The sequence below is a fragment of the Biomphalaria glabrata genome, chromosome 2 (genome assembly GCF_947242115.1).
Source record: "Biomphalaria glabrata chromosome 2, xgBioGlab47.1, whole genome shotgun sequence".
Lineage (NCBI taxonomy): Eukaryota > Metazoa > Mollusca > Gastropoda > Planorbidae > Biomphalaria > Biomphalaria glabrata.
This window is the reverse complement of record NC_074712.1, coordinates 41941448-41966870: the sequence shown is the minus strand read 5'-3', so window position 1 is coordinate 41966870 and position 25423 is coordinate 41941448. Positions and strand designations below refer to the sequence as shown.

At 37.8% G+C, this 25423-nt stretch overlaps 1 protein-coding gene across 1 annotated transcript in view; it reads right to left on the bottom strand.

Annotated features, from left to right (window-relative positions):
- Positions 1-344: 344 nt before the first annotated feature.
- Positions 345-25423, bottom strand: part of LOC106079021 (protocadherin-23-like) — a 37135-nt gene continuing 12056 nt past the window's right edge. Inside the window, exons 8-25 of the mRNA XM_056020635.1 lie at positions 24800-24958; positions 23528-23642; positions 22755-22879; positions 22447-22500; positions 22257-22299; positions 21602-21682; positions 19855-20042; positions 19198-19284; positions 17464-17550; positions 16555-16638; positions 16188-16307; positions 15196-15354; positions 9577-9691; positions 8493-8623; positions 7712-7765; positions 7539-7578; positions 6540-6720; positions 345-2457 (exon numbers count right to left, since the gene is read on the bottom strand). Of these exons, the coding sequence (XP_055876610.1) occupies positions 6545-6720; positions 7539-7578; positions 7712-7765; positions 8493-8623; positions 9577-9691; positions 15196-15354; positions 16188-16307; positions 16555-16638; positions 17464-17550; positions 19198-19284; positions 19855-20042; positions 21602-21682; positions 22257-22299; positions 22447-22500; positions 22755-22879; positions 23528-23642; positions 24800-24958 (1818 nt within the window). The 3' untranslated portion in view covers positions 345-2457; positions 6540-6544. The remainder of the gene's footprint in view (positions 2458-6539; positions 6721-7538; positions 7579-7711; positions 7766-8492; positions 8624-9576; positions 9692-15195; positions 15355-16187; positions 16308-16554; positions 16639-17463; positions 17551-19197; positions 19285-19854; positions 20043-21601; positions 21683-22256; positions 22300-22446; positions 22501-22754; positions 22880-23527; positions 23643-24799; positions 24959-25423) is intronic.

Genomic DNA, 25423 nt, shown 5'->3' with positions numbered 1-25423 from the left:
TTCTTTGTTTTCATATCTTTGCAACTCCAACAGCTGATCTTGAGTCACAGAGACTTAAGAGTTTACCTGGTCTAAATCCCAGGAATGAATCAAATTGTCACAAACAAGGCCATACAACGAGCATTGTTTCAGGGTTGACCTTTACGATTAAGTTAGTTCCTTATTTGTTCTTAGGTAGTCATCACATGATTTTGGCAAAACATAATTAACTTTAGACTAATGGAAGTAATTCTACTTTTATATTATATCAAACTTGAACAAAGTCAACATTAAAAACAGGTATGGATATAAAAACTAATATAAAAAAAATCATTCTACTCGTATGAATAAGAAAAAAAAAGATCAACTGTACAAAATAATTTTATTTTTTACTTTTGCAAATTTCAAACAAAGTGGAAGAAAATACAATAAATGAAAGCGCCTTAAACAACGGATGAACAGTCGTGTTTATAGACACTGCGTTAATAGAACAGTCGTGTTTATAGACACTGCGTTAATAGAACAATCAATGATACAAAAGTAAAAATACTTATGAAATAAACTATTCTATTGTTGAAACAATGGGCTATATTTATAGTCTATATGTAGAATACAAGACACAGGACGCAAGACAGATGGAAGACACACATTATAAGACATTAGATTAGACAAGCAGATTTAATGATGTCTTAATTGAAATAAACAAATCTTGACCAAATTAAGTAATATCTCCCTTTCATTATTCCTTACATCATCATTGAAATTTACGAATTTACGAATACAGTTTGTAAACATTTTGCGGCTATTATGCCCTAAATAAAATGAGTCTAATAAACTCTTTTTAAACTGACCACAGATTCATTTCAAATGTGTAAATGACCGCGCGCAAATTTTTCAATGCTCTGTCACTGTTAAAATAAACGGTCTTACGATTTAAATTAAAAAGGGGATTGTTTGAGGATGTGATTGGTTCAGACATGTAGAAGTTTTTTTTTAAAAAATATATTTTAACGGAGTCATTTTTTTTTCAATTTTCAAAGGAAGTGCCAGGGCCGGCTTTGGATACTAGGAGGCTCTAGGTGCAGTGATTTTGGTTGCCCTAAATGAAATTTACAAAAATTAAAACGAAGAAGTGAAAAACTAAAATTACACTATTTATTATAAACCTGCATGTGTCTAAGTGGACAAATAATTGAAATGATCTATCGCAATTACAGTCAGTAGATACAGAGTTAGACTTGTAAACATAGAGTCAGTGTTCTAAGACTTGTAAACATAGAGTCAGTGTTCTAAGAGTCAGTGTTCTAAGAGTCAGTGTTCTAAGAGTCAGTGTTCTACTATGAGATCTGATCCAAGTTTCGCAATTTTTTCTCTACATTTTTTAAAGCCCTGTGCGAGGCCCCACCATCAATAGGATGCCCAAGTTTGTCTTTGCCTAAGGCCGGCCCTGGAAGTGCATCATAAAGCATAAACTTCTTTTTTTTTTAAATTCTGGTTGCCTTGATACCATACGTCTGCAAAAAGTCTAACTACAAATGAGCCCCCTCCCTTCTTTACATTAAACAGCTGTACAGCTCACCAGCTGTAGCCTATTGAGACAAGTGATCGTTACTTTCTCCACCCCTCCCCCTTTTATTTTGACATATACATCTTGTCCAGGTCAGTTGTAGACTAGGTCAAGTATACAGTATATATGATAAACATCCTCAATGGGAACAGTTCGAGTCACACGCAGTTCCACAATTTAACCATTCAACCCATCTAATACACCCACAAACACATCTAATACACCCACAAACACATCTAATACACCCACAAACACATCCTATACACCCACAAACACATCTAATACACCCACAAACACATCTTATACTTTGGCACATCAATAATAAAAACTCTCAACCCTAGGACAAAATAAGGAAATAAAAAAAATAAAGCCGTTTAAAAAAATAAATTGATTAGTCAGATAAAAATTTACTTTGGTCTTTATATTTAGATATAAAAATTACTTAAACATTTTTTTAAATTTCCCATTAACAATTTCAACACGTGTAAATATGCATATTTATAAAACCAGCTTCCTATCAACTAGTACAATCTATGAGAAACACGTAGATAGTCACGGTCATAATTGTATAAAATATAAATATACACAAAAAAAAAACAACAACAACAATTCGGCATATAATTAAAATAGTTAATCAAATACAATTTATCGTGAAACCTAAAACCATGGAGATGGTCTAGAAATAGGGAAGTTCGTTTTACAGATCAGGCAAGATATTTACATGTATACCTACTCCGTGACGTCATGGGGAGTGCGGAGAATTGTTGGAAGATCTTGTAAGTTGCTAAGTTTTAATCTAAGAATAGACACAAATCAATGTGTAAACTGCATCGAAAGAATTTCAGATCTTCAACATTTAGCATTGTATCACATTAGCTTGGTCCGTGTTGCTATGACATTACTGCCTGCCGCTATGGAATAAAATAAAAAAAATGACACCGTTAATATTGCTCTGATATTGTCCCTCCGCTACATAGATCTAAATAGTTTACTTTATGTGGTCGACTTAATATAACGGCATTATTTAGATAACACAAAAGCTAATATTAGCTATAGACATGAAACTAAACTCTCTCTGTACACCATTGTATCTTGTCAATGACCTTTATACTGTACACTTGTTTTAGACAGTTCGGATGTTCCCTCAGAATTAAATTACATTCATAGCCCATTCTTTCCGCAGGACGGCAGAGTTCGAACCCGGGACCATCGAGACTACAGTCCAGAGTGCATATCACACTACCAGACAGCCATCCATATGTGATATAGATTTAGCGTTTGGTCTGTGATGCTCTTTTCTTTAAATTATTTTCCTTTACATTTATTATACAGCTGAAGACGTCTCAGAGTAAAACGTCCAAATCGGTCAAGAAAGTTCGAACTGAAACCTTTGTATCCAAGCAATTAATTGTCACATTGACCAATAGTAAGGAATACAAAGGAAGTGAGATGAGCGATGCTAGAAATATTAATCCTAACAGTATTTGAGTATATTTCAATTCGTTGTAAATTAGGAGATGATTCGCAAATGGACGTTTGTTTTAACAAGCTTCATTCATTTCTCTTTACTGCTCTGTAGTCTGAATCACAAGGTCTCGCCTAGTTCTACATAACTGGACTTTGACGCCTCACTGTGCCACACCACAAGGTCTCGCCTAGTTCTACATAACTGGACTTTGACGCCTCACTGTGCCACACCACAAGGTCTCGCCTAGTTCTACATAACTGGACTTTGACGCCTCACTGTGCCACATCACAAGGTCTCGCCTAGTTCTACATAACTGGACTTTGACGCCTCACTGTGCCACATCACAAGGTCTCGCCTAGTTCTACATGACTGAACTTTGACGCCTCACTGTGCCACACCACAAGGTCTCGCCTAGTTCTACATGACTGAACTTTGACGCCTCACTGTGCCACACCACAAGGTCTCGCCTAGTTCTACATAACTGGACTTTGACGCCTCACTGTGCCACACCACAAGGTCTCGCCTAGTTCTACATAACTGGACTTTGACGCCTCACTGTGCCACATCACAAGGTCTCGCCTAGTTCTACATGACTGGACTTTGACGCCTCACTGTGCCACATCACAAGGTCTCGCCTAGTTCTACATAACTGGACTTTGACGCCTCACTGTGCCACATCACAAGGTCTCGCCTAGTTCTACATGACTGAACTTTGACGCCTCACTGTGCCACACCACAAGGTCTCGCCTAGTTCTACATGACTGAACTTTGACGCCTCACTGTGCCACACCACAAGGTCTCGCCTAGTTCTACATAACTGGACTTTGACGCCTCACTGTGCCACACCACAAGGTCTCGCCTAGTTCTACATAACTGGACTTTGACGCCTCACTGTGCCACATCACAAGGTCTCGCCTAGTTCTACATGACTGAACTTTGACGCCTCACTGTGCCACACCACAAGGTCTCGCCTAGTTCTACATGACTGAACTTTGACGCCTCACTGTGCCACACCACAAGGTCTCGCCTAGTTCTACATAACTGGACTTTGACGCCTCACTGTGCCACACCACAAGGTCTCGCCTAGTTCTACATAACTGGACTTTGACGCCTCACTGTGCCACATCACAAGGTCTCGCCTAGTTCTACATGACTGGACTTTGACGCCTCACTGTGCCACACCACAAGGTCTCGCCTAGTTCTACATGACTGAACTTTGACGCCTCACTGTGCCACACCACAAGGTCTCGCCTAGTTCTACATGACTGAACTTTGACGCCTCACTGTGCCACACCACAAGGTCTCGCCTAGTTCTACATGACTGAACTTTGACGCCTCACTGTGCCACACCACAAGGTTTCGCCTAGTTCTACATGACTGAACTTTGACGCCTCACTGTGCCACACCACAAGGTTTCGCCTAGTTCTACATGACTGAACTTTGACGCCTAACTGTGCCACACGAGTTTTCAGTTTGGTTTCAGTTCAAATAAACTTGAGAAGAGAGAGGAGGAGCGGGCTAGCTACTTTTAGAAAGGTACTTAAGTCCCAATAAACAACGCTGACTAAAAGGCTGTTAAGTGGCCACTTAAGGGCTGTGAGTGGACAACAGTGACTTAGAAACATCTAGATCTAACTAATACTAAGACAACCACCAATAATTATTGTTATTCGTAGCCAAAATAATGCGGATAAGAAAGACCTTTTTTCACCTTTAATTGCTTTTATTTAGCGCATCTTTTATGCTATGCTTACTGCATTACTACTATGTCTCGTATGTGGACCGGGGGGGGGGCGGGGAGGAGGGTGTTTTTGTGATGTCTTTAAGGTGCTCAGCAAGCCACAAGTCAGCATTCGAACCTGAGCCCAATGGATAGGCAGGCAGGCAGTTTTCGACTCCTAGTCACACATCCCGATTCAAAATGGTTGAAGGAGGGTGCCATGGACTTTTGGTACTGGCAGTGAATATCAAGACTAGTGTATGCATGTATTGCGTGTAAAGGTTTATTAGAGGTATCTTCTACTATCTTGACCATGTCCACATAAATGAGCTTCAGTTCACTGTTATAAAATCTCTATCCACACTCAGTGAAGGTCATTTTGACGATCCTTTTAACAAAAATTCATGTTTTTTATTTGTTTGAATGTAAAGGCGGTAAATTGTGCTTAATGATTTTGTATTTATACCTAAGCCTAGGAGGTTGCGGTACTTCCTGTGCTAGGTAAGTGCATGTCCATCTTACGATATTATACTTTGAAAGTTATTAATTATGGTTAGAGAATACTGCTTTGATTTTTCTCGTTCATTTTGCACATTAAACAAGCTTCTAATTTGGCTTCTCATTTATTTAAATAATATAATCTACATCTTAATGTAAATATGTTGTATATATCAATACTATAAAGCATAAAGTAAGGCGTATGTATGTATGTATGTATGTATGTATGTATGTATGTATGTATGTATGTATGTATGTATGTATGTCATGCATAGAAATCTAAATCGTTTATAAAACCTGGCATAAATGTTTTTAGATCAAGGCGGAGATTGATGTGTATGTTTCATGTCCCTCCCACATCCAGAACCGGGAGGGGGCCAAAATTAAAAGAAAAGACCTAAATTTATCTCTATTGAAGAGCTAAACACTTTTACAAGTTTCAATATTTGAAATTCCCGGGTCAAATTCGAGTAGTATATATATATACATATATAGAGTTCGTCTATCGTGGTTCGATGATGACCACTTTGTCCTCCAGGGGGCTGAGGGTTTTATGCCTCCTCATGTGGCTGATGAGACCTATGTGAGCCCGGAATATTCCAGCTGGAGCTAGTGTCATTGGCCTTGCTTTTCTTCTCTGGCGTTTTTCTTCTGCCAGCGTGAAGGTATTGTCTCCCATTTCTTGGGTTTTGATGTCGTGAATGTGATTTCTCTCACTTCTTAGGTTTGCAGTTAGTTAACTTACAAATTCTTTCTCTCCATGAAACTTTCTGATTTTAAAACGATCTTCTATTTACGAAGTTCACATGCTATAATCTTCATCATAATCTTCAAATACAAAAACAAAATTTAATAAAATACTAAGAAAGACAAAAAGATAAAGGCACATTCCTTGTTCCATATGCTAGGACATTTTTTTTTTACAAAAGCTCCTTCTTCATTAGCGCTATTAGAGCATGGAATGGGTTGCCTGAGCTAGCCAGGAAAACCAGTGACTTGGCGGAGTTTAGGTCATTGGTTAATATGCATGACTAAATGCATGACGCGTAGGACGTAATCATCTTCTTTTTTGAAGTAACGTCTGTATCATATAAGCATAAACTTATTTTTTTTTTTTAAATTCTGATTGCCAGAAAAAAAACAACAAAGATAAGATATAAAAAAAAAACAAAAACAAGTAGATATTGAGAAACAGGGAAAGCGCTATGCTACACACATAGTTGTAAATCCATAAAGTATTTCAATGCCTATTTAAAATCAAACTTTCAGTAAACTAATTGTTTGCCGAAGGAATCTATTTGACTTACTTTGCTTACATACTGGTAGAAAAGCTTTCCCTGTCGCTGGACTTTCTGCGTAGACAGCTGAAGATGACAACTCCCACTATCATACTGAACAAGAAGGCGGCCAAGATAGATACTACAATGATCAGGGCGATCTCAAGGCTGCTGTAGTCTTCAACTCGTGTACTGTTGCTGCTGCTGCTGTCTGGAATTAAAAGATTAATTAAAATAAAGAGAAAATAACTCGAAAATGTACAGAGCGAAATGTTACGTAATATTCTGTTTACAGTGTATAATAGTACACATACAGTATGTAAGAAAAGTAAAAAAGTAAAAGAATTCAAACTCTTTCTGTTAGAACTTGGTATAAGCCCTTGGTTGGATACTTATCCCGCATGGCAAACTTAAAAGAAGACGGCGTAAGAGAGGTGCCCCCCTCCCCTTAAGCGATATAAAGATCAACTCAGGCGTCATTTCTCTCTCTCTCTGGCATAGAGGAAAGTAGATGGCAGCAGATGGCCTCTGAGAGAGACATTTCGAGAGCTCTCACAAAAACCTCGGGACACACATTTGAGACCCAACAAAAAACCCTTGTTGAAGACAGGCGAAGAAGACAAAAAAAAATATATTAAAAGACACAGCGGAATAAATCTTTGTTTTCATCAGATGTGGACAAAGAAGCAGGTCTCAACTGGCAGAAGTTTTCATTGAGAGATTTTCACGTAAACAACATCAGCGTAGTGTTTCCTTTAACTTAACATAGACATGGGCCTGATAATTCCATACGGTAATCAAAACGTGTGTCTTTCTTGTACACTTGTATAAAAAAAGAAGAAAAAAAAAAGAAAGTCAGACCTAGAGATACACATAGACTGTCATAGACCAAAACAAAATAATCATAAAACTTCACTTTAGAACTAGAAAATCATAAACGATTTCATCAGATTATCTGTTCCAATATTGAATCTTTAAAGTCGTCATTGTAAACGTGGTGGATATATCAACTCAGTAAATGCTCCTCACCTTGTTGCTGTTGTTGTGCTGATGTAGCCCCTGCTGTTGCCTGAATAGTCAATTAAAAAAAATAAACAACAACAATTATGACCAAAAAATAAAATAAAAAAGTAAACAGACTCAATAATAAGATGGTTACAAATAAACGATTTTAAGAATATGTATTGAAAAAACAAACTTACAGTAAACAAGATCATGGCGATAACATATCTTTTGTTTTCTGATTTCTCTTCAGCCTGCGGTATCATTAAAGAGATGAAACAAAGTTATACAAAACAATTGAAGCAACAGTTAGTTAGGTTGTAACGCAATCCCAGACGAAAGACATCACAGCATAGTTCAGATATGTACAAAGTAAACTGATGGTAAGAAGTGTGGGATATATGCGCTAAGTCGTAAACCAGATTCAGTTTAATGTCGTACTCTATAACAAAAAAACCTTCTCATTTTTCATTTGAAACCCTCGACAGTGTGTGTAGGAAAACTAGCAAGTTGAGATTCCTAAATCTTCAGAATGATGCAATAGAACATGGGTTATATCTGTAGGATACAAGATTGTGTTCTTTCAAGAAATGCTGTAACTTACAACAGTGATTCTCAGACGTTGGGCACAGGGCCACTTGCAGATTTCATTTCCAGATGTTGGACAACTTGTGAGGCTCATCAAAGGCAGAGCTATGCCTTAAAATGTTTTCCCTAGGCAATTTATAATCTTTTGGTGCAGAGCCATGCAAAGCCATGGAGATGGTTTTCACGCCCTGAACTAAAATGACCACCCCACTGACCACTGCCTGGTAACGTTATGTAATAAGGGAATCAGCTAAAATAAGGAAAGTTTTCGAGGTCCATGACTCTTAGGTCCATGACCTCTTAGGTCCACCTTAGCTCGCCTCGACTTATAAGATAAGGAAATAAGAGTGTCACAAGTGATTGTCAGAGTACACAACTGATGTCCAATCTCACCTTTAGAAATATTTCAAAACCCTCGGACAGGTTCTGATCCACAAGTGAGATGACGTTAGCTGTGTATTCTTTGCCGACTGCGGATTTCACAGTCTCTACTTTAAAATTACTTTCTTGGCCAGGTGGAATAGCTGAAAATAGATTATAATTTTTATTTGTGGCAACAATTAAAACAACAACAACAACAACAAAAACAAACAAACAAAAAACAACCCCAAACAAACAGCAATAGCAATAAAAGAATAAAATGGCTAAGTTATGAAACGGAAAGGAACAACTAAATAAGACTAAGACTAAGACTAAGACTAAGACTGCTTTATTGATCCTTACGGAAATTTGTTGTGATTACAAGGACTCGTTTCTCATATAAAGACAACACAACAGAAAAATACACATAAATACAACAGACAACATAAAGAGTTCATTCAGCGACTATTCAGCGAAATAAATAAGAGGACCCTTGAAGGGATCCTGGTAAGTGTTGGGATCGTATTAAAACTAGGGTATTCCCTTCGACAGCAAGTAAGTTGGTATAGCATTTCATTGAATCACACTATCAAGAGATGGACCATGTTGCATAAGACATTTTGGTATTTAAATCATGACGCTTTTAATTAATATATTTATATATATATATATATATATATATATATATATATATATATATATATATATATATATATATATATATATATATATATATATTCAATGTATTAGCAGAATTAGCTGATACTCACGATATACTTTTGGCCCGTAAATTCCATTATCCCATACATTGACCTAGTTCATTAGACTATATTATTTTGTTCAAACCACTTTTTGTTTTCCTTCTCTGCATTATAACACTGCCTCGTAAATTGTTTGTCCCATATATCCTAACATCTCCCTCACCCCTCTAAAAAGTCTTTTTAATAATAATCTTCGGTTCCTAAATTATACTTCTACTAGAATCTTGGAAAGTCGTTTGCTAGTCCATTACATATAGCAGAACTTACTAGAGAAGGCCCATCTAAAAGGACCCGTTACAATCGCCCGCAGCCCAATTTGGGAAGGCATAGCAATGTAATGAGTCACAAAGACTTACTGGAGGCTATGGAAAAGACGATCTCGTTGCCAATGTCAGCGTCACCATCGACAGCATTGATTGAGACATAGCCATTGACTTTATTTGGTACTGGGTACACTTTGATCACATCGTTCTGGCAATGGATTACATGCAGAGCAACTATTCAATGCTGTCTACACAGACTTGTGATTTAGGGATTTCAAAAACATTAAATGTGTCTTTCAATTTATGTAAGCGAGAGTTCAAAGACAGTGTTCAAAGACAGTCTTCAAAGACAGTGTTCAAAGACAGTCTTCAAAGACAGTGTTCAAAGACAGTGTTCAAAGACAGTGTTCCAGTGTTCAAAGAGAGTGTCCCTGTGTTCAAAGACAATGTTCAAAGACAGTGTTCAAAGTATTCAAAGAGAGAGTTCGAAGTGGAAAATTGTTTAGAGATGGAGTTAAGATAATAATAGAAACATGTTATTGTACACAATCAGCATGAGTGGCACTATACACTTGTGTACGGACATACATAAAGACAGAGGGAGTTTTGTAAATAATTGATTTGATTTGATTTTGATTTTAGGCACATCGGCACAATTTAGGCCATGTCGTGCCTGCAGTCCCTTAAGGACTACTCTCTCTCTAAACAACAAGGGCCAAATTCTATACAGTCATATCATTAAAATCAAGGTCTATTCACAGTTAAAATAGTAAAGGTAGTAAAAATTTAATTATTTGGTAAAAATCTAATGTAAATAGTACATGTTCACAAATTCATAAATCAGATCTTCGTAGATAGCCCCACTTCCAGGATAAAGCCCAGTACCTTCCCAGGGTCGACATTATCAAATAGTGTTTTTAAATTAGTGGCTCTAAAATATTTCGCCCTGAAATCCTGGTATCTGGGGCAATCAACGAGGATATGTTCCACGGTGAGGCGAGAGTCACAGTACTCAAAAAGTGGGGGCTCCTCTCTCTTCAGCACAAAAGAGTGCGTGATATAGGTTTGGCCAATCCTAGTCTGGACATGGTCGTGCTACCACGCCTTGTCAGACCCTTAGATGTGGACCGCCACCTGACATCCGCCACAATCTGCCTGAGTTTATTGTGAGTCTCAGCCTCCCATCGGTTCTGCCACTCTCTATAGGTGGCAGAAGCAATACTTTGTCTCAGGTCCGAGCAGGGAATTTGGGTTCCTGACACCGCATGATTTAGGGCTCTCTTTGCTTCTCTGTCTGCGGCTTCGTTTCCCTCAATGCCAACATGGGAGGGGACCCAGATGAAGATGACATCCCTACAGTCGGCTGTTATTTGGTCCAACAGCTTCAGGCTCTTATGTACCAATGGGATGTCAGTCTTCATCCGCCCCAAAGCTTGCAATGCAGATTTGGAGTCGGAGCAGATTATAAATTTCCTCCTTTCTGATGCTTTAACGGCCATAAGTGCAAGTGATATTGCATGCAATTCGGCCGTAAAGATGGAGCAGCCATCGGGGAGTCTACGGGAGATTGTTTTGTTCCGAAAGGAGCAGGCACACGCAACCTTTCCATCCATTTTAGATCCGTCTGTGTAGATGGTGCCACAATCTCCGTAGCTCTCCTGCAGTTCCCTAAAGTGGACTTGTAGTATGCTTGGGTCTGTATTTTCTTTTTTGAAATTAAGGAGGGATTAGTTTAATTTGGGTTTATTCATTAGCCAAGGAGGATTCTGAGGGGTTTCTATTTTAGAGATTTGGTCAATGGGTGGGGTTAAATTTTGGATGGGTTCTCTCATTCGAAGGCCCAACGGCTTTATGACGTTAGGCCTTCGATTGTATAATTCTACCTCTGTGGGGTTAAATATGGAGTCGAAAGCAGGGTTCATGGGGTTGGATTTTAGCTTGACTATATAATGCATTGCAAGCTTTTTCATTCTTATATCCATGGGGAGTTCTCCAGCCTCCACATGGAGACTTGGGATAGGTGATTGTGTGATGTACGAAACGCGCCGAGACAGAGACAAAGGCAGCATTTTGTATTGGCTCCAGTATTTTTAGGTACGACTTCCTTGCTGCTCCATATATTATGGATCCGTAGTCTAGCTTGGATCGAATTAGACTCCGATATAGCAGCAGCAAGGTATCTCTCTCAGCTCCCCAGTCCGTATTGCTCAGTACTCTAAGTATGTTTAATGACTTTTGGCATTTCTTCTTAAGTTCCTTAATGTGGGGAGAAAATTAAATTTGGAATCTAAGGTGAGGCCTAAAAATCTGGGTGGAGTCCCCTTAAATTACAAAAATGCATACTAACTGTTTTGGAGTCCGAAAATTTAAAACCATTATCGTTTGCCCAACCCTGAATTTTGTTTAAACATAGCTGTAATTTTCTTTCTAAGGTGTTCATATTTTTCCCATAAGTAAAAATGACAAAGCCATCAACATACAAAGAGCACTCTATGCCAGGGGTCAGAGCATTTATGATGCTATTTATTTTAATGTTGAACAGGGTGACTGACAGAATGCTGCCCTGGGGTACACCCATTTCCTGGTCATGAGTGTCAGAAGCGGAGTTGCCCACTCGAACCTGAAATTTTCGATCTTTCAGAAATTCCCCTAACAAACGGGGGAGGTGTCCCTTTAGCCCCATAAGCTCAAGGTCACGTAGAATGCCATGTTTCCAGGTTGTGTCATAGGCCTTTTCTAAATCGAAGAATACAGCTACTAGATGTTCTCTTCTGAGTAATGCATTTCTAATATAAGCTTCCTGCCGGAATCCACACTGGTAGTTGGAGATCACTTTATTCCTCTCCAGGTACCAGACCAGCCTTCTGTTAATCATTCTTTCCATGGTTTTGCAGATGCAGCTTGTTAGTGCTATTGGTCGATAGTTAGCTGGGTCAGAGCCGTCTCTTCCCAGTTTAGGTATCGGTATAACTGTGGCTTTCCTCCAGCTGTTTGGGAAAGCGCCTGTTTGCCACACACAGTTATAGACCCCTAGCAGAACTGCCAATGAGGGTTCGGGAAGGTGCTGTGTCATGTGACTTGACCAGCGATTCCCTCAGTTCCTCAAGCGAGAACGGTTTGTTGTAGTCTTCATTGTTCTCTGACCTGAAATCAATGGGGTGTCTTTCCTCCCTGGTTTTGACTTTTTGGAACTCTGGCGTGTAGTGTGCAGTGGATGACTTTTCTGCTATTGAGGATGCAAGGCAGTCAGCTATTTCTCTGGGGGACGTGACAGTTCGTCCTTGGTTTTTCAGATGCCCTATTGCATTTGATTCTTTCCCTTTGATTCGCCTTACTGCCTTCCAAACCGCTCTAGCAGAAGTTTTGGCATCCACTGCCGACAAAACTTTTCAAGGAATGCCTTTTGGCTGACCGTATGGTTTGTCTAGCCTTTGCTCTAGCTATCCTGAATAGCTTTAGGTTTTCCTGGGAAGGATTCTTTATAAATGCAGCCAGTCGTTTTTTCCTATCGCCAATAGCACTTTTGCAAGCTGTATCAAACCATGGTTTTCTAGGCCGTTTTGGATTTGCGGAGGTTAGGGGGACAACTTTCCTGGCTATACTAAGTAGCTTGCTAGCAATGGTATCAGCTGGGTTCTGTTCATCGAGGATATTTTCTGTGATATCCTCGGAGCACCTTTTTGGAATTGTTCCCAATCGGCCTTATTCAGTTTCCACCGCTGAGGTCGTCCCAATGAGGGGAGATTGTTAGTAATGATGATTGGGAAGTGATCACTTCCCCGTAGATCATTGCTAACTGACCATTTAAAGTCGTCCAGAAGTCAAGGGACTCATACGGTGAGGTCAATGCATGTGAGAGATCCAGTTCCTGGGTGCAAGTAGGTCGGTGATGCATCATTAAGTATGCATAAATCATGTTGAAGGAAGATATCCTCCAGCATACGACCTCTTGTGTCAGTATCCCCACATGGTGTTATGGGCATTGAAATCCCCAAGGATTATATAGGGCCGAGGGAGTTGTTTCAATAGGTCCTCCATGTCTGTTGGGTTTAATTGAGCGCCTGGTAGTAGATACAGGCTGCAGCAAGTGATAACCTTGTGAAGGGTTATCCTAGCTGCTACGGCCTGTAGTGTGGTCTGTAGTTCTACCCTCTCATGGGGGATGCTATCCTTCACAAGGATACAGACTCCACCTGATGCTCTCTCTGCATCCTCAACATTCTTGCTGTAAGCACTGTAGCTTCGGAAGCTGATGCTATCTTTCAGAAATGTTTCCTGTAAGCAGACAGCTACAGGAGTCTCAGAGTCCATCAGTAGCTGCATTTCCTCAAAATTGGCCTTGAGGCCTCTACAATTCCACAGTACAATTCTGGAATCCATGGCTTATTCTAGATGACCTACTTGGAGCTATTACGTCTTGGGAGGCCCCCGGAGGGGCTTCCCTTTATTCCAGTGACCTTGGTATTTTTATTCTTGGGTTTGGATGGAGAGGAGGACAACCCCCTTTTGGGGGAAGTGTTTCTCTCTGGAGAGGGGAGATTCCTCTGGTTAGAGCGGATTTTTTCCTCCTCTCTCACCTCGGGCATCCTCTCCGCTTTGATTTCTCCCCTTAGGGAGTTGGTCAACCTCTAATTCGGTAGAGGTTGGGGTGTCTGGCTGGGTTCTCTGAGGAGAACCTGTGTCAGAAATGATGTCTCCGGGTTCTCCCGGAGTATTGGTTTTGACATGCTGCTCAATCTCCATACTCTCATCAGCGAGCACAGAGAACCTGTTCTTTAGCATGACAACAGGGCTTTCTTATTTCTTCAGAGGTGTGTTTTCTGCTGATGTTCAGACTCTTGTGTGGCATGACTTCCACTTGGAGATCACAGAATCTTCTGCATTTTAAAAGCCCATCGGAGTGTGTCTTGCCATCTACTTCTACAAGAAGTTCCATTGATTTGTGTAGCTTAGACACACTCTTGGGCTCTCCCATTACTGACTTGAGTCCTTTATGGATAAGGAAAGGGCTCAGCTTTGTCAGGCTTTTCCCCTCCTCATTGCACCTGACCACCAAAAATGATGGCCAGGTAGTACAGCTTTTTGTGGCCTCCTCCTTTTTTGCCTCAATACGGCGTCTCTTGCCCAGACTTAAATCTGGGGCAAGTAGTTTATTGTTTTTTTTTTATCCATATATATTTTCTTGTTAGTTCGGCACCTGTGCTCCCCACCCGCCATCGAGTCCAACAAGGGGACGGGCCATTCAGATGTCCAGAATGAGCCCGCCAGGGCTACACAGGTGCTATACTCAGTCAGCTACTGCATCGGGCATGTGTCCGATACAGCAGCTCCCTGATTGACCCTCCAGCCACCGCCCTCGGCATGACCAGCCGGTTGACCCAGAGCGGGCCATCTGGGCCTCAGGTCTAGGGGAACTTGGAGCCAAAGTATTGTGTTGCGGTGGTTTATCCTCAGATAGCCAGCTACTCAAACACCAGGATCTCTTTATCCCCCCTTACCCGTCGCAGTCCACGGCAAACGGACTGGTCTAGGACGTAGTGAGAATTTAAAGTTAAGGAGACAGTGTGATGATCAATGAAGGCAGACTTAGGAAAAGAGGAGGCAGACACAATGATAGAAAAGAAGTAGGGCACTTTTGAGCTCCAAAAGTGCTAAGGAAAGAGGAGCGCAGTTTAACGTCATGTCTCGGGACGGTTTGTAAATAATTCTAACCTTCTTCAGTTGAAGAGCACCAGTGTATTTCGGCCATGCGCAGATGTTGTTGTGGGCGAAACATCCGGAGTAGACAAATGCCGGATCGTTGTCGTCAGCGTCCATCACGTGAACCTGAAGCATCATGGTGGCTGTCCGTAGTGTTCCTGGTCCAGCATCCTGCAAAAAAGGTAAGCATGGGTGAGTGTACTGTAGTGCGTAGGTAAGCATTGGTTTAGTGCACTGACTGTAGTGTTAAGGTAAATATTAGGTAAGTGTACAGTAGTGTAGAGGTATACACTGGATGATTGTACTGTAGTTACATGTAAACATAGGTAAGTTACAGAAGTGTACAGGTAAATATTGGGTGAGTGTACTATAGTGTCCAGGTAGGCACAAAGTGAGTGTAAGTTCAGGAAAATCTGAACTTTGACTTATGGGCTACTGAACATCACATGGCCTATTGTTAAAAACAATAATAATTGGTTTAATGTATTTAAATAAATAATGCTTTGACTTCAAATGTGAATACTAAGCAAGCGGGAGCACTCTAGTATTTAATGTTGTATGCACGTTTAAAACAAAGCCGTTGTCTGCTGATCCAAGCTATTTGTGATAGGTAACACAAATTCCCGATGGCAACTTACTTTTGGGTTTCAATTGTATTACTTTGTAAAAGTTGCTTGGTTTCGAAAGACATTTATCACTTGTCGTTTTTTAATGCTAGTATACGTTATACGTTCATGTGATAGACACTTGACCAATCACGGAGCATCGGAAAATAATGTGAATGTTGGATTTGCCATGAACAATTACCATATATATATAGTTGATCAATATTAGCCCTCGAAATTTTGCAAGTATCCTTTTTTGGAGGGGAATAATGTTCCTTGATTGCAAGCATTACATGGTTATCTCACGAGACAAACCAAACGCTTAATAAGAAATACGCATGATTGAGCAAAGACCTTTATATTCAGACATATTGAACTGGCATGAAACAATGAAGTTACCTCAATTCTCAGCGTCAGGTTAAAATATTTCTGGTCTCGCATGCTTTCGTAATCAATCGATCTGTTTACTAGGACGTCACCAGTTAATGGGTCTATAATGAAAGGAACGTTTGAGGTCTCCTGAGGAAAACAACAACAACAACATGCAAACCATATACCATGTTACGGCTGAAAAAAAAATGTTTTAGTAAAAAAATTACTTAGCATGTTTTGGTAAATATAACATGAATAACTTAATACTTGCTGCAACATTATTTTTAGGTGGTTATCATTCAATAGTGACATTAAGGCAAAAATAAATGTTTTGATACATAACTATTACTGATACATGTATTAAAACTACCCTAAGTCTACCTTATAAGCCTACCAAGGAAAACGTTAGATTTCCATCCATATTTTCATCGTCATCGACAGCTGATGCAGTGTAAATCTTCGCTCCAACCAGAGTGGTCTGTCCAAGGAAATATTCAACACAGAAAGATAGTAGAAAATGTATGAGTAAAGTTTAGGGTCAAATGTGTAAGTTATCCTATGTGACTGTGTGATGTGTTAGTATCCTATGTGACTGTGTGATGTAACAGTATCCAGTGTGATGTGTTAGTATCCAATGTGACTGTGTGATGTAACAGTATCCAGTGTGATGTGTTAGTATCCTATGTGACTGTGTGATGTAAATGTATCCAGTGTGATGTGTTAGTATCCAATGTGACTGTGTGATGTAACAGTATCCAGTGTGATGTATTAGTATCCTATGTGACTGTGTGATGTAACAGTATTCAGTGTGATGTATTAGTATCCTATGTGACTGTGTGATGTAACAGTATCCAGTGTGATGTGTTAGTATCCTATGTGACTGTGTGGTGTAATAGTATTCTGTGTCATAAATATAAATCCAGTGTGTTGTGTTTCAAATCTATAATTAGTTCAAAAAGCTTTTCTGTATTTATTTAGATTTTTTTCTCTATAACACTCCAGCATACATTTCCTATAGTATACAAAATATCTACAGGCTAAACATGTTGTACACATTTAGTTTTCATTGACTAAAGATTACGACTCTAGCGCTTTATATGATTTTGTTCTTATTCATTTATTGATAAAACTTTATATAGAATTCTTGGCGTAGTAAAAAGAAGTGAAATATATTTTGCATAAATGCAATTCAATACAGCAGCAATCATTAGTTGATAAGACAGCATTAATTACAAGCATAAATGTTTCATCCTTTCATGACATATATATTTGTTGCCGACTACATTTATGAAATAAAACTAACCTCTGGGATCGATACTTGGTTGTCAGTGTTCAGGAACCTCGGGGTGTTGTCATTGACATCTTGGATAAAGATGTGCACATCGTAGGCCTAAGGATGTCATGGATGTTCTATCATTAATCTGGTCCTACCACGTTTTATTATAGTACCTATTGCACTATAGGTACTTACAGTAAAGGTCATTGCACTATAGTGCATAACACTACTGGTCTTTACACTAAAGTAATATGACAAATGTATTACTGTTACTTGTATGATGTCAAATGGTGCATGCGTCAAAAGAGAAAGTCTGCTACACTTTGGTTCCGCGAGAATTTACGTTTATAAATTAGAGACGTTTATAAATAAGAGTGGAGAATAAAAGGGAGATAATTAGAACTATAAATTTTTTCTTCAATTCAAGTTCGAGTGAGTTCTATTTTTAAAAAACCCATAAAAAGGGGAGACAAGCGTGTATCGTGGCTCCGTTAGCTAGTAAGTGTCAAGCTTCATAATAAGTACTTTTGAGTATCTATAACTAAAATTAAATTATATTGTGTGCTGCTAGTGTGTGCCCAATCTTTTTGAGATTTCTACTTGGAGAATGAAAATGCTTTAAAAGGAGTTTTGTCATTTATTAAATATCTGCAGTTAGACTTTGGCTCATTGTGCTATTAAGTATATATAATCTCTAAAAAATACTTTGACGTTAGGTCATTCTACCACAAAGTAGAACCTCTAAAATACTTTGACTTTGGGTCATTATTCCTATAAGTAGAACCTCTAAAAATACTTTGACTTTGGGTCATTATTATTATAAGTAGAACCTCTAAAAATAATTTGACTTTGGGTCATTGTGCCATCCAATAGAACCTCTAAAAATAATTTGACTTTGGGTCATTATTCATATAAGTAAAACCACTAAAAATACTGTGACTACGGGTCATTATTCATATAAGTAGAACCTCTAAAAATAATGCAATCTTGGGTCATTGTGCCATCCAATAGAACCTCTAAAAATAATTTGACTTTGGGTCATTATTCATATAAGTAAAACCACTAAAAATACTGTGACTACGGGTCATTATTCATTTAAGTAGAACCTCTAAAAATACCTTCACATAGGATCATTATATCATCTGATAAAACCTGTAAAAATACTACCACGTAATGTCATTATTCATATATCTAGAACCTCTAAAAATACTTTGACTTTGGATCATTGTACCGTCAAGAAGAACCTTTAAAAATACACAGACCAGAAGCCAATGTGCCATCCGATAGAACCTCTAAAAATGGACATATTAACCTCATTGTTCCATCCTTACTTACGACTACCTTTTAAACCTCTTATAAAATCCTGCGTGACTATAACTAAATGTATAGACCAAAAAAAAAAACCAGATCAACATGCATACTTCAATTTTCAAATGTAGCTTTAGGATAGTTACACATGTTTCAGAGTACTCCCATATTGCTTGAGAATCCCGTAGGCAGCACAACCTGCACATGGTTTTAAATTCCTCCATTTGATTCACCCAAGCTCCCATATAATTTGAACATCTATATTTCCCTCATAAGTATCAAAACCATGTGGTCAACATCCGTAAAGTAGTTATTAGAAACATCTACTTGACATATTCCCGGTTCTCTCAGTATTCCTGTAGTACTTCAACAATTGTACAAGTTACGCACGAAACAATTAAAAATGTACATCCTTACAGTCTAAATCTAGTTCAACTTGTGAAGTGTACTCACCACTTGACTCAATGACTGGTTGGCAGGCGTGCAGATAAGAGTAAAGGGGATATAGCTGACCTGTTCATCAATGTTATCAGACACACCCTGAGCAAACGAGATAATAAAATCAATACACATGAATATATATAGATCTACAAACACACACGCAATGACGTTTTAACGTTCTTTTTTTGTGTGTTGGACTATAAAATATTTAACACAAATCACACATTTAGAAAAAGTGGAAGAATGAAAAATAATTAGCACTCGCAACTGATAATACAATAAAATCTTAACTTATGGGCGATGTCAATGTAATTCAGGGTATTTTCATGATGAACATAGTATTAAGTGACTATGATAAGTCATAATGCGTCAGAATAAAAAAACAACGTTCCTATTGCTCTCTCATATAATTCATCAGAAAACTACAATGTATTATATAACAAACAATATTGCGAAAATACAGCTTCCTGAGAATGCGTATATATTTTAATATTACATATGCTTCAGACTATTTAGATATTTATAATAGACATGAAAATATTTTCGTTTTTAAATGTTGAAAGGTTTGCTGGGATACTTTAAAATATAGAATTTCTTTTTTTTTCTTTATTAGAAAAGTAGCGAAGTCTTCCAAGCCAACAAACGCAAAACATTGTAGTCCATTCGTACATCTCTGTCCACTGGTTTGGTCAGTCTCATGTAATTCACTCCGTTCTGCGTGACCACTTCAAAGTAGTAGAATGGGTCATTGATGTCATAGTCTGCTGTCAGTGTGAACTCTCGGAGAGCAAAGTTTCCAGCAATACGGAGCTCAGAGAAATACTTCATTGAACCAGACGACATCGCAGCCTGAATATCTGAAACCAAAAGATCATGACACTAGTGTTGGCAGTGCTGTCAGTAAAAACAAGCCAAATAGACAAAATCCTTTAAAAAAACACAAAAACGCAGCGTATCTCAAGGGGAAGAGCTCCGTCCTTAGAACTATATCTGACATTACTATACACATTATTTGCCGTATTCGATAGTAACAAATAATTAATTTACTCATTGATTGTTTTTTACTGATTCATGTTTTTCATGTACAACTTGATCGGGGAATGCGTGAGGGAGAAACAGCGTTAACAATTATTTAAAGGGATTAAACCCAACAAATTTAGCCGTATGTGTGTGAATACTGAAGTATTAATTTCCCTTGTTGCTATTAAACAAAAAAAAATTAATTGTCTAATTGGTTACATTTTTCTTTATGGATCATGTCTTGTCTATCTCAATGAATAAGTATGCGAAGTTTCAACTTGATCCGAGAATCGATGTGGAAGAAATAACGTGTACACACTTTTTACCAGACAGACAGACAGACAGAATTAGTTGAGATAAACTTTGTATAAACTCGTGAAATTTCTAATCGATTCAAAGTGCTGTCGCTGAACGGAAGACTTCCTCAAATTCTAAAAAAGGTGAAAGTCTACAAGTGGCGCGACAACAATTTGTACCAACGTTTAGTTATTAATCTTTCAATCTGTTTCTGAAAACCAGATTGGAGTTTGAGTGATTACAACTTTGGACTGAATATATTCACGATACAAAAAAAAATTCCTGATTTAAGCAAGTAATGTTCAACGCAAAACAAATATTTTTCCATTTAACAGACGCCAAAAAGATTGAGACTGTAAAGGTCACTTGACTTATGATGCCTCATCTCTCCAAGCAAAACAGATCTACTTATAAAAGTACCTTGTGTGTGTGTTATTGATTGAAAGGATTCTAGAACGGAGTATGGACCTCGATACATTCAAACAACAATAACTTAGTCCAAAGCATTGGCAATAGAAAAACAACATTCGCTCTCAAGTGCAAGACATGCAAGGCTGATTTCTCACAAATCAAAAATTGTCTTTCTTGCATTTTAATTGGTTTTAGTTTAACCCCTTGTAGCTAGACTTGTACCTAGATGTATACCTAAACTTATACCTAGAATAATAAAAGGTAGTTGTTTTGAACTTTTCTTCCTGGTGTAATTATCTGCTTTTTAAGATCGACGCCAACAGTTGGGAGAAAAAAAAATTCCCACGATAACTAGACCTACTTTGAGGGCAAGCATACAGGAAGTGTCCTGGTTTAAAGGCGTTGAACAAACCAGAAGTAAGAAAAAAGTGGAAAACGCTGCAGCGTCTGATGTTTGTGAATGCCTCAACCCATGACAGTGGATGTATATCAAAGATTGGCCTCTTAGTCACAAGACAGGTTGAAAAGGGAAAATATACGTTTTTTTTTTTTTATTAAAGCGAATTATTGCCTAATGAACGTTCATAAGTTCATGAATATATTCCAAACTTTGTAAGAATTTGATTGGCCAATTGAATCGAAAAAGAACAAAAACAGATTGTTCAATGTATTTTTCAGGGTGACCTACCTTGTGTGGTGGCTTCATCGACTGCTAGATTTAGAATAGGGTGAGTACCAAGGTATGGTCCCTCATCTAAAGGCTGACATGCTGAAGGAAATACACAAATTACAAAAACAATTTACAATAGGTCAACTTTGAATTGCAGCCTTTCTATTCTCAAACAATAAATATAATAATAATTACAAAACTTGTCTTCGACAAAGGAGAAGTATGTCCAGAAGCTAAATATTAAATTTCCTTTCAGACCAAACTGAATTCCTCATTAGAAACATAATTTTATATACAAGATATTGTTTATTTACGAATACAGCTTCCATTTGGAAATTGAAGACTTCAGAATGAAAATATATTTTATTAGGCCACTGCAACCTATGCGACCGCAGTGGGCCCCCACTTTCGAAGGATCTGCATCCTCATAGGACCCGCTCTAATTCAATTTTTAATTAAGCCATTTTATAACTTAAAACAGATTTCCCGCGCCCTCCTGTCGATTTACCAGTAACTCCTGGAATTCTCCCGAAATCGCAAAATATACGAAAAAGTCATTAAAATATATGGAAATATATACAAAAAAATGTCTTTTTGATTTTATATGTTCAAAAATTGTCAGAAAAATTGATTTTGCTTCTGAATGAATACCAAAGGGATATAATCAACAAACCTTGTGACGACATTGTAAAATTTGAAGTGGAAGATTTGTCTCCCTGAAAGTGGACAAAAGATCTTGTAAAGTATTTGTTTAAACAAATCACATACATTTACACACACACACACACACACAAACATAACCAACAAGCAACAAATAATAACAACCTTATTCACTGAAAGATAGAGAACTAAAGGGAAGTTACCGTGAAAAGGATCATTGCAACTGTGTGCCCTTTATTAATTGAATTCTCTTCGGCCTGAATCAAATAAAAATAGAATTTAATTTTGTGTGTTTTAATCAAATAAAAGTAGCTAACAAATAAGTCACGTATGTGGTATCTATTAATTAAGATTTGTAATAAAACATTAAGAGCTCTAAATATTGTAACTACATAATATGATTTTAGAAATATTTCTTTTGATTGACACCATTCACCTTTGCATCAAGTGAGAAAGATAGAGAGAGAGAGAGAGAGAGAGAGAGAGAGTGAGTGCAGGAGTATATATATACCTTTAAAAATAGTTGCAGCCCCTCAGAGACCTCCATGTCAACTAAGGATCTGATAGTGGCCATGTATTTGCTGCCATTTCTTGTTGTATCCACCTGGAAGTTGTTCTCTTCACCTTTCGGTATCGCTGTCAAGTTCAACAAGAAACTGACATGACATGTCATTCATCTATTACTTAATAAAAATAATATTCTATTATAGTGTAGAATATATAGAAGAAAACTTGTATGAACAAAAAAAATAAAAAAGAATGATTCTATAAAAACCTTTGCTAGGGATGCATAAAGACTTTTAAAACGACTTCTTGATATTCGATGCATATCGGCCATATTGATTATTGCGCTCATTGTGCTACGTTGGGATTTAATCACTGCTTTTTTTTTTTGGTAGGACATAGGCTGCTAGGTTAAGATGTTTAAAAATAAAATAAATAATTTCTGAAATGTTTGAGTTATTTAAATGTGTCTCCTCTAAACTATGTGTTACATCTGACTATTTACACCTGACTATTTACATCTAACTATTTACATCAGACAACAATTATCGGAGTAAGCGGAATAATTTACTTAATGAAAGATGTAGAGGCCAATATCGATTTATCCCCCTTACTACATTTTTGTCAGGTTTTTTCTCCCACTACCCTTTCTTTATAAACTGGTAGTTCTCAAAATACCTGAAACTTGATTTTCTTGTTGCTAGGAATTTGACAGGATCTAACTTTATGAAAGTCCTAAGGTCTTTGAAACGTTTGCAAATTGATATAAAACCAACTTACTTGATGAAATGGAGAATTTGATTTCGTTGCCAATGCCAATGTCAAGGTCGTATGCTACAATTTGTACACTGGATGAAATAGTGTTTGGTACTGGGAACACTTGAATGCTTGCATTCTGTCCAAATGAAGTGGAAACAATATCAGTTTGATAGAATTACACATTTACCTCAAAGTATCTTTTCCTTTTAATTTTTGTAGACAGGAATTTTATTTTAAAGCATTCTAGAATGGAACAAAGACCTTCAATCAACTCCATCTTTCTTTGGCTGCATTAATCTCTGATACACAGTAGTTTTTTAGTTTAAATGCCGATTACAAAATGGTAACACAAATAGTTTTTTGTTGATTTAACTTTTCAGGCACTGATTCTTACCACATAACCATGCTAACATCATGATAATGACCCCATAAGTTGGCATAACCATGCAAACATCTTGATAATGACCCCATTACTCCATAACCATCCTTCCATTCAGATCTCTCCTGGGACTTTCGTCTCCACGCCCTAACCCCAAGCTGCTTCAGATCTGCTTCCACGTCATCTATCCATCGCATTCGGGGTCTACCTTTGGGTCGCCTGCCTTTTGGTTTTTGCCTGTATACGATTTTCGCCCCTCTGTTGTCTGACATTCTTTCAAGGTAATGATAATGACCCCATTACCCCATAACCATGCAAACATCTTGATAATGACCCCATTACCCCATAACCATGCAAACATCTTGATAATGACCCCACTACCCCATAACCATGCTAACATCTTGATAATGATCCCATTACCCCATAACCATGCTAACATCTTGATAATGACCCCATTACCCCATAACCATTCTAACATCTTGATAATGATCCCATTACCCCATAACCATGCTAACATCTTGATAATGACCCCATTACCCCATAACCATGCTAACATCTTGATAATGACCCCATTACCCCATAACCATGCTAACATCTTGATAATGATCCCATTACCCCATAACCATGCTAACATCTTGATAATGACCACATTACCCCATAAGTTGGCATAACCATGATAACATCCTGATAATGATCCCATTACCCCATAACCATGCTAACATCCTGATAATGATCCCATTGCCCCATACTTCTTGACATCAAAGTCAAACACATTTTGTTACTTTAAAAGCTAGTTACAGTACCTCTTGTAAGTCGTCGATACAATGTTAATAATGGCAAACATTTTTTTTTTAATTATAGTATTTTTGTGTTTCGCTCATGAAATGAAGTTCAAGAAGAAGTGACCAACTGACCATTCTAAGCTGTCGCCCAGTGGTATATTTGGGCCAGGCACAAACTCCTGCGTCTTTGAAACATCCGGGGTAGTCATAAGCTGGATCCTGGTCATCGGAGTCAGTTATGTTGACCTGTAGGGTTGTAGTAGCTGTACGAAATACCTTGGGGCCACCATCCTAAACAAAACCACAAAGCAGGGAATCATCGAAATGAAATGTACTCAAAAGTAAGAAAGTTCTGATGACATCAGATGAAATTTGTTTTTTGGAGGATATAAAATTAGAACATACAAATAGATGAATGTCACATATTAATTCTCACTTACAATTCAATGAGATAAAACAACAACAATAACAATAGCACAGATAAAGGTTTATAAAAAACAAACAATTTCTCCTTTAGAAATATGACATTAATGTATTATTTTACACTTTATTCATTTTATTATTGCAAGGATAATCAAGTTCTTTTATTGACAATCCACTAATGATTTATACACAAGACTGTGCGCTAAATATTCAAATACGTCTATTGTTTTATTCCACTTTTTACTGAACACACACAGAAATTTGAACCGAGTTTAGGCCGTAAGCCAAATTTAGCCTAATTAGGGTAATTATATTTTGAAAAATTATATCGGT